Below are 10,966 nucleotides of genomic sequence, written 5' to 3'. Positions count from 1 at the left end.
AGAAATAAAACTTAATAATCATGGAACCAGAAAGATCGTCAGTGCTTGTTTCAATACCGACTAAAGAAATGGACAATCAGGCATCAGAGGCATCTAAACAAAGCTAATTCCCCAAAGCAAGATGAGGTGTCCTCTGCATGTCTATAACAAATATTAGTATCTCACCTCACCCAAGTAACAAGCTGCCCAGCAGCATATAGAGTACCAGAGTGTTCTCATTGAGAAACACACAGGTACTTGGTGAGATATTTGACAATAGTTTCTTGCAAGAGATTGTAGTCACTTGAGTAGCTACCTTGTCCTTCTCTGACGCACCAAATACACTGAGGAACCTGTAGTAGTAGGATTTGTACTCATCTTTGGTTGCTTTACTTCCCTCGTCCATCAAATCGCCTAGAAAAACGACCACGTCCGGCTTGGCATATGCATGTGCCAAGGAAAATGTCTGGCTGAGGTATCTGACAACAAGAACCAGCTACTTAGAAATACAAATCTTAAATCAACAAAAAGTTCATGTTTTCCACAAATATGATTGGTTTAGTATCGTTAAACATCATATCAACGTTTGTCCTTATATGGTACTAACTGTCTTTCCTTATACTGTATGGTACTGTAACAGTTTGTCCTTATATGTACAGTAACTGTTTGTCCTTATATGTACAGTAACTGTTTGTCCTTATATGGTACTGACTATATTTCTTTATATGGTATTGTGACTGTTTGTCTTTATATGGTATTGTAACTATTTTCCTTATATATGGTATTGTGACTGTTTGTCCTTATATGGTACTGTAACTGTTTTCCTTATATGGTATTGTGACTGTTTGTCCTTTATATGGTACTGTAACTGTTTTCCTTATATGGTATTGTGACTGTTTGTATTTATATGGTACTGTAACTGTTTTCCTTATATGGTATTGTGACTGTTTGTCTTTTTATGGTACAGCGACTGTTTCACCTTACTTGGTGTATAAACGTGATGTTTCAGTTATAACCTACCTGTCTATGTCCCATCTGGAGATAATCCCAACAGGAAAGCCTGGTTCATCCTGATAGCCCTGTATTTGTGGATCAGCCACCAATAGTATCACCTGTGTTTCACTGGAATCCCTGTCCAAGTCCAAACAGAATGGAAAATCAAAACTTTTGTCATCCTACATCTGCATGCTTATATATACAAAAATATATATAAAACAAAACTTGATAGGATATGCGTTGTATTTTGATCTTTTTTTCTATACTATGTTGAACCTGTTTATATTACATTTTATGGTAATAAACATATCCTTTTGGAATCTGTGATCAGGTGAAATCTCAACAACAAGAGGCCCATAGGCCTTAGCGGTCACCTGAATTCTAATATAGATAATATTTCGGTCAATTTGACCCATTTTGGCAGAGGGATAGAAAGAAATTTACTGGCCTCCTCAAATGTCCATATAAGTAAGGATGGATAGATGGACTGGACAGACATATCACATAGTTTATAGTAACCCCCCCCCCCCCTCACCTCCTGGTGAGGATTATATGTCAGGATGGATAGACAGACATATCATATAGTTGCCCCCCCCCCCCCCCCCCCCCCCCGACCCCTGTCTTTTCTCCACACCACACCTCACAGGTTTCCTGGTGAGGATTATAAGTACTATCTGTTCTATCAACATGTTGTATTCACAAAATATGACTGTCCTTTGGTTTTCTGGTCAGTCTCAAAATACATTTACAAATACTCATTTACAGTAGTCCCTAAATTTAAAATGCATACTTACCTAGAACCTACTGGCAGGTTCGGCCATCTAAAACTCTGTATAATGTAGACAAGAAACTCATTACTGAAGATGGTGAGGAAAACAATCACAGCAGTTAGGCCATTCACTGACCATCTTTGACCACACAGGAAAAATACAGGCCCACTAACTCTTGTCATGTTGAAATGGTCAAAGACCTACAGGGCATCTGATTAGGAGATTGCTTCCTTGGACTAGGCTACATGGTTTGGTACTCTGAAATCTAACAGAAAAACAGGTTTATATTAGCCAAAAAATATTTGGTAAATACATGGACTTTAGCGATAAAGTGTAGTCTGGCACACGTGTGTCAACAAGCTGGTTTGGAGAGTTGTTACAGGCTTAGCTAGGTAACAATTATAGCCTAGATATGTAGATATTTTAACTTCGTAACATTTTAGGCCAAAATTTAGTATTGTGCACCTGTCTGATCGAAATGGAATTTTGCACCATGTTAGATAAAAGTATAATCTGTATGTTACTGAAAAAATGATCAAAAAATATTAACCAACGACTTCCTGGGCATGAAAAAAACATCCTAGACACTCGAAAGCCGACCGCAGCCAGAATACAGGGCAACTTCCATCATAAATTCATAAGATTTAATGCTAAAATTCAATATTATGAACTCGTCCGATCAAATCGGAATTTTTCACGATATTAAATAAAAGTATAATCTGAATGTTACAGAAAAAATGATCAAAAAATATAAATCAATGACTTCCTGGGTGTGAAAAAAACATCCAAGACACTCAAAAGCTGACCGCAGCCGGAATACAGGGCAACTTCATCATAACTTCGAAAGATTTAATGCTAAAATTTAGTATAATCAGAGACTTATATACTAATTTAGTATAGGTCTCTGGTATAATGCACTCGTTCGATCGAAGCAAAATTTTGCACAATGTTAGATAAAGGTATAATCTGTAGTTACAGAAGAAATAATAAAAAAATATCAATTAACGAATTCCTAGGGCGTGAAAAATACGCCCTGGACACTCGAGTGCACGCTGCACTGTAACTTCAGTGCTGCATTTCTGTATTATGCAATCATTTGATCAAAGTGAAATTTTGCATGGTGTTAGATGAAGGTGCCATAAGTATGATACAGACAAAAATAACAAAAACTATTCATTAACGAATTCCTGGGCGTGCAAAATGTCCAGCGACACCCGAGTGCACGCTGCAACTTCAGTGGAGCATTCCCGTATTATACAATCATTCGATCGGAAGTGAAATTTTGCATAGTGTTAGATAAAGGTGTCATGCAATCATTAGATCGAAGTGAAATTTTGCATGGTGTTAGATAAAGATTTCATAAGTATGTTACAAAAAAAAATTAATTAACGAATTCCGAGGCGTGCAAAATGTCCCTGGATACTCCCTGGTCACTTATTAGGTACACTGGTTGACAGACCAGTTCACAGTCGAGAGGACGAACCTGTCTTTCTCAGGTGAGTGACTGAATGATATCAAAGTTTGACCATACTGACACTGTGTTGTTTGTACTTATCTGTGGAAGGGATCCGATAAAAACCATATTCAGAACAGTAAGACGTGTACTTATATTACCTCTAGTACAACGAGTTCACTTCTTGACAAACAGTTTCGTTTTCCCACCGGTATCCAGTCATGGGAGCTAACTCTAAGTACTTTCCAGACAAGGGCACACAACAGTAAACTCCTACTAACGGCTGATTTACATGTAGGTCCAGAGCTACTCTACATTCCCGCCGTTTTCACATGAAGTCCTACGTCATTCTATATCCAGTAGGGGTGTATATTTTTGTTTGCTGATTAGACTCAAAAAAAAAAAAAAAGCTACAACCCTCAGAAAAAACATCTTCGTTAGCCACTTGGTTCAGGTGCAACAGCAGCTGATTGACTGATTTAGTTGTATGAGTCCTTCAAGAACAATTCTTTGTCTTTCTTCAGCCTGAACTCCTTTAGATTAATCTATAATGTTATGTACATACAATTCTTCATTTGCAGCAACATGTATTCGGCAGTTCTCCTGATATAGCAGATTGTCTCCCTTGAGGTGGATCATGACACTTGTACCAGAGACATATATAGAGAGATTGGCAGCTCTCTATTTGCCCTTATGTCTGCGTGGAGGTATAATAGTAGTGTCGTTTACGATCTAAGAACCTCGTTAAGCACCTTGCTCTGATTGCCAAGTGGCCCCTGACCTTCCCACAACCCTTTGCGGTCGCTCGGTTCAGTCTTCTGACGCCATATTGGAGAAAACTTGAAAATCAGACACATAATATTATCGATAATTTCTATTTGAAATCATCACCACTTTAATTTTATTAATATCAAAGTGCAGAAGTGTCATCAATATGAAATATATCACAATTTGCTGTCAAAGTGTTTGTATTTTTAGTATGAAAGTCAAGCACACCACAGGAAAGATCGGCGGGAATCTCCAATTTTCGAAAAGTCCTTATGGGGTTTTCGAAAATAAGGATAAATGACAACAATGTGCATGATAAACAAGACTATATCCCATAAGTATGATAGTTTTTGGATAATGTAGTAACTTTTGTAGTGGCCTAAATAAAACGACGTGCTTTTTGTGTGCGTTTAAAATTGACGATGTTTTGGTCTGACGTAATGGCGGCTTAATTACAAAACTAGGATATGTCGAATTGGACCCAATGGATTTTCGAAAATACGGATTAATGACAACAGTGTGCATGATCAATAAGACTATATCCCATAAGTATGATAGTTTTTGGATAATGTAGTAACTTTTGTAGTGGCCTAAATAAAACGATGTGCTTTTTGTGTGTATTTAAAATTGACGATGTTTTGGTCTGACGTAATGGCGGATTAACCAGAACAGTGTCGAATAAGTTCCAGTACATCGATACACACATGCGCAAAGCTCGATTTATATATATATGTCTCTGCTTGTACTCCCCATATTACACCAGCATCAATGTTCAATATCATCAAATATACTGATAATGGATTTATAAAATAGAATATGGTTATTATATCTATGCTGAATGCCGAAACACGTATACAGGTAACCGTGCCGTCTGTGTCAGGACACACCTGGAATAATTAAGTCTCCATGTACAATTTTGTATGTATGTAATTCTCTACACTTTATATGTTCATTATTTCTTTATTTCATCCAAATTGAAAAGTAACAAAAAGAAATATACATTGTTGTCAAAATATAAATCAAGTATCATTAATTGGTAATTGAATGAATGAACATATATATATATTTCTCTCATATCTCGCCATGTTGGATAGAGTTTGCCCATGTAAGATAGCTATGTAAGATAAATCTATCTTACATAGCATTTCACGCGCGCGGATTAATCTGCGTTCAAGGGGGACAACTCTCACAACGTCGTCTGCTTGTGTTCACATCCGACAGTCCTTATCGTCGGTGTCGGTTTTGAAATGTTGGACTTAACTATAAAAATACATACATTCTTAGATAAATATATATCATATCAGCAGTAAATCAATAGGGCTACACGGTTAAACGATTAGACATTTCATCTGAGCGAACATATAACTCCGTTACTGTAACAAACAGTTAGACTACGCCTACAGGCCTGTTGTAACAGTTACAGTACAGTACAATACAGACTTGCCTACCCGACAGATGTGTCATTTGTGATTAAAAACATGTAAACACACACAATCACCTGGCAATGACAGGAAGTAAAATAAAAGCCATAAATAAAAAAAATATAAGAAAGAAAATGTCAAACGTCACAACCTATGAAATGGTTCCGTTTGCGTCAGCAGGGGGCCCTGGAATTTGTTCACTCTACTGTACTGTCAGTAACTGTTAGGCCTACTCAGTAACCTGTGTATTTGGAAGTTGGGAATTGGCTCTTAAATGAACGAACATTCGGTAAAAATGACACCCCTCGATGTTCATATAAAAAATATTTATTTCAATTGTAACTCAGAGTCTAACGTCACACGACCCCATTTGGTACAAGACCCCATTTGGTACAAAATTTGATAAAATGGCTCCCAAATCCTCGCATGTCCATTCCATGACCTAAGATTTTATGGCGTCATAATGTAAATATAAACAGTCATTTCAACGTCAATTTTGAGGTATGCAGCGATCCAGCTTGCTTAATACAAGATATTGAAATGGGTAAGTTATAGGAAAACATCCGTTTTGTGCATAGTTTTGCCTTTCGACGACAGTGTTATATCAACTTTTGAAAAGTTTTCCGGCACATTTATCACTCCAAATGATTTCTTATAGTCCTAAAAGTCTTCGTTGGTCGTATTACACAGGTACTTGCCTTATAAAGTGAACATACACTCATTTTCAGTGTGCTGTACCTGCAATTCGAACTTCCCCCGCTTCGCCATTGCAGTAAAACTATTTGTGCGCATGTCGGAAGTTGATCTCTAATACACTCTCACAGGTGCTTGGTCAACGATAAGTCCGGATTTTTTAAGGCCTTTATTAAGAGTTATTTCCCTTTTACTATGAATACTTAACATAAAGGGGCATTCACTGAACACTGAAGGAAATAATTCAATAAATAATTTAATTTATAATAATCCTTCTAATACTTTTAACATGCATAAATGGGAAATATCCTCTGTACATTGAAGAAAAAGTAATTCACCATTTCCTTTCAATGATACAAATTATCATTATCAATTATATTATCATGAAGAAAAAATAAATACAAATTAATATAATATTTATGACATGAATATATTTTTTTTTTACATTCACCCCTTCCCACCAAGCTGATTATTAACACCTAAAACATTCTGGGACTCACAAATTTGTTTCTCCATTCAAATTATTCTCATGGACCCATTTTTTTTTTCTGAAAAAGACCCCATTTATAAAATGCCAAGCCCACCCTTTTGTTCCAGTCTGTATGTCCTTACTTATGGCATGACTGTAACACATGCATGAACAGGCCGGCTAAGTGATAAAATTGATCAACATATTATATTGAACAAGATCTTGCCGGAGTATGCAACATATTCTAACATGTTATTTATTATTAGTTTTAATGAATGAAAACCCAATGTACAAGCGAACCTGTGTATAAAGGACACCTAAGGGACAAGTGTCCTTTATAGAGAGGTGTCCTTCATATAGATGTTCAACAAGTTATGTCCCTTATAAACAAAGAAACAAACCAAATCTGATTACTGTACACTACCATATATATCTCCTGATTTATTATATTTAAACAATAAAACAAATGAATAAAAGACAAATGCCTTATTAATTTTCAATTATTTATCTGACACAAACACTGAACTTCAGAATTTGATAGTTTTAATAATTTATAGTAAGCGAATAGTATAAAAAAAATCTTCACAATATCATCCTATAATGAATGTCTATTCAGACAAATACTCAACATAGAAAGTAAAGATAATTCTTATTAAAACAATTTTCATTAATCATCAATATTTTGGAAAAAAAAAGGTTTGAAATATCTTTTCTATTACAACATTAACCCTTTAAAATTAAAGAGAATTTTTCTCTGATAATTCTAATCCTAAGCATTTATTTTGAGATATGTTTTCTGAAATCCATTTTGGGATTTAATTTAATAAATACCCATTTCTGGTTCAGTCAATAACTATAGTGTATACAAAGACACTCGGAACTCTCCTGCTGTTCTGTCAGATTTGCATTCGGTTGTTTTTGTAAGTAAACCAATTATGACTGACACAACTATTGCTTTATCCTCTTTTGTTGGTCTTAATAATGATTTAATTACTACCTGACCATTCTTGTTGTCTAGGCCATGGTTGAATGGCTAGCTGTCACCAGTGGGGTTGAGGAAACAAACACCTCTGCAGATGGCGATTGGTCACTCTCTTGTAATTACTTTTGATTGTTACAGTTAACAGGACAATTAGGGACTGATATAGTGGCTTCCTAAGTTAGCATTGCTGCCGGGGGAGTTGAGCAGTAAAGGCTCTGTTTTTTTAGTTAGAACCTTTTTACACACAAATAACAACACGGCTATGGTTTAACTCACAATTTAATCTTTCATCTACAGAACAAATGCAATGAACTTGCAGAAGAAATATTTATACATGCAAAATTTGCAACATCAGGGATCGATGTAATGATGAGAAGGAAGATATCCTTTGGGTTAGATACGCTGGTACATAATGTGGCTGCTGGTTTCACCAGGACTGCCTCAATCATGAAGAGCATGAATGTTGATGTTGAGCCATTCTCATTGAGCTCTTAGTCAGGACACCAGTTACAGTACTCGTGTTCAGTCAGATATTGAGCTACATTGTATTTCCAACACTTGACAAGGCTCTTGACCAGGATGGTACAACCCCAGAGGGGCACGGCATGCTTATATGTCAAGTATCATCAATTTTTTTCTCCGATAGAAGAAGAAATATATTGGGTGACATGCTACTTCTGTAAAAAGTCCTTTTATGTATATTGTTAACCACCCAGAGTGTACCGCACATTTGAAATGAGGAAGGCATCAGATTCATCCTGGTGTTGCCAAATGTGCCCTGCAAGTTGAGAAACAATATGGTTAACTTTTAATTTCACTTCTGTTGATTGAATGTTCTTAACTCACACTATATTAGTGTTTTAGCATATAATCTATATATACATGTACATTACAATAGTGTTATAACTATTTCTTTAGTCACACCTGTGAGAATTACTAGTACATTTATTCAACAATTCAATATCTTTCATTTTATCCTAACATCCTCTATGATGTAAGTGATCAATCTAATTATATTCAAATTAATTTGTTGACATTTTTACATGAACTGTGATATCTTGTTAAATCTTACTCGTGTTATGTTGCGAGAATAGCACTTGTGCTAATGTCATCATATTTTAAATATTCAATTTTAAATAAGGTTTCTTGACTTTCCATCAAGAGTGTTTTAATTGATTGATTGATTAAAATAAATTTATTGTCATTTTAAAGGTTTTTCTTGTAATATTTCATTTCAATAATTACCCCGGGGGAAAAATAAACAAAAGAAAGCAAAATTAATAAATGATACTGCCAGTAATAGTCACCAACATGAAACAAACTTTGTATTTTTGTTATTTTATATTATAACTGTTCAATCACAGGGACAATGATACTCAATGTAACATGTTTATAACTTTAAACTGATCAGATATGACCCCTATACATTTTATGCATACTTTTAATATTATATTGTAACGTCCCTGTGGTTCAGTATGTATCCTGTAGACATACATCTGAGCTGCCCGACGGCTAGTAGGATTGTCCTCACTGGATATATATAGCAGCATAGATTAAGCAGTAGGACCATTCTACATACCTCCTGACAGCGACAAGTGCCCCTTGCTTCAATATTCTAATTTAGTAATCTATTATTTATATATATATTTTTTTTTTATGAAATTTTCATCATCCCAAAAGAAGTATAATGTATTGCCACTTATAAAAAGTTGTGAAACCACTGTACATGCATGTGCATTGATGATATTTGTCACAAAACATCAATCAATGAAACCACGTGGACTCGAGCTCAATGGAAAAAAATACGGGAAATACGGGCCGGGATATTTGTATTTCCAGCTATGGTATTTATACACAAATGACTGATATTTTGGAAAAATACTTATGTAATAAGTAATACTATATGTATTACCATCGCAACCGCTCACATTATTGATGATATTTTTGGAAATAATTGAAAAAATCGATGTCTCACCACTTTGTACCAAATGGGGTCCTCTCTGCATGCTCCAGACCGGAAGTTACGTAACACAAAAAAAGCGGATCTATAAATAGCTATCACGTACTATTTATTTTTTTATCATACAGTTGGAAGTACTAAAGGTTGTCTTAGTAAAATATCAACATTAATTTGAAATTCTCACGTGAGTATTTTCTTTATTAGAATAAATGTGTAAAAAATGTACCAAATGGGGTCCTGTGACGTTATATTTGTGTAGAGTAACCATGAAAACTAACTGCCATCCTAGCCTTTCAATATGATCATCGTTAGCCTATGTTAATGTTGCGTCCCGTTTTGTTGCTCATTAGTGTATTCATGTAAAATATACATTGTTGTACATTGTTGCAACTTGTACATTCCAATGACGTCACATTGTTTACAGATCCCGCGTTGTGTCTGCACTGCCTGACACGAAAGCGTCATTCTGTGTTTTTTAATGTTTTTGTTAGTTTTCTGATAATTCAATTGATCAGGTATGATTAAACAACCCCAATCAATATGAGGTGTGATTGTAATTTTAAGTTTAAACCGCATGTTGCGAAAAATACTTCAACTTTCACTTTGTCAGTGCATTCGTGATCGCAGCTTCGATCGGCTGTCATGGCAACGACGAGGACGGTGGTTTCATCACAGTGACGAATTTACAAACTTCCATGTGTACAGCCGAAAACTTCTAACTATACCTTATGTCTTTGGAAATCATCTGTAAATAATTAATTGAATTAATTACGATCCATTGCATTCGTTTATGAACGTTTGTTCGTTTCTATATGTCGATTTCGATACTTAAAACACTGAAGAGTTCCAATATTGGAGAATGAACATTAACACTTGCTCTATGAATCGTCCTAGAGCACCCGACTACCCTAAATCAATACGTATGAAACAGGTACGAGCGTGAAGGTAATTGTATGAGAGCAACGAAAAGTGCTGTACATTCTTACGAAAATGACAAACATCGTCAAAATTACTTAAAAAGTAGTCAATTAATCGACATTTCTTCAATTAACACCAGTTTATAACGCCGTTATGTAACCATACTTGAATAAATAGAAGAATGTACAGCACTTTTTCTCGGTTTCTTAGCACGATGAATAAGTGTATCATATTTGTTTGTACGACAAAATACGTTGGTCGGGTGCTCTGGCCATATTTACCGACCAAGTGTTAATGTAGTCCTTCGTGCCGGTCACGTGACCACGCGAAAACACGAGGAACGACGAAAACATCCCGATAAAGACGTTGGACACCTAACATTAAAATCCGATCAAAAAAACAAACAGAACTAACCGGGAAATCATTAAATATTGAATTTATATTAAAACATGATGTTTTTTGTTCTTTTTAATTATAAATGCAACATTAACCCACATGCGTGACCTACCTTCGTCATTCCATCAAGACAACCGGTTAAACACATATAATCCTATGTC

General features: G+C 35.4%; 1 protein-coding gene and 1 long non-coding RNA gene across 2 annotated transcripts; both read right to left on the bottom strand.

Moving 5' to 3' along the window:
- Positions 1–295: 295 nt before the first annotated feature.
- LOC117319041 (metallophosphoesterase 1-like) lies at positions 296–3,425 on the bottom strand (the record flags this gene model as incomplete). Its single annotated transcript, XM_033873947.1, is given in 4 exon segments — positions 296–458; positions 1,000–1,110; positions 1,770–2,010; positions 3,360–3,425. Coding segments are annotated over 3 exon segments (432 nt in total), but the record flags the coding sequence as incomplete, so codon positions are not given.
- Positions 3,426–7,797: 4,372 nt separating this feature from the next.
- On the bottom strand, positions 7,798–9,697 carry LOC117319042. Its single transcript, XR_004530553.1, has 2 exons — positions 9,507–9,697; positions 7,798–8,309 (listed from the first exon to the last, which is right to left on the bottom strand). It is a non-coding gene; the product is annotated as an uncharacterized LOC117319042 (long non-coding RNA).
- Between the last annotated feature and the right edge of the window lie 1,269 nt (positions 9,698–10,966).

This window comes from Pecten maximus, unplaced genomic scaffold, assembly GCF_902652985.1.
Source record: "Pecten maximus unplaced genomic scaffold, xPecMax1.1, whole genome shotgun sequence".
In the NCBI taxonomy this organism is placed as follows: Eukaryota; Metazoa; Mollusca; class Bivalvia; order Pectinida; family Pectinidae; genus Pecten; species Pecten maximus.
This window is presented reverse-complemented; position numbering and strand designations above follow the sequence as displayed.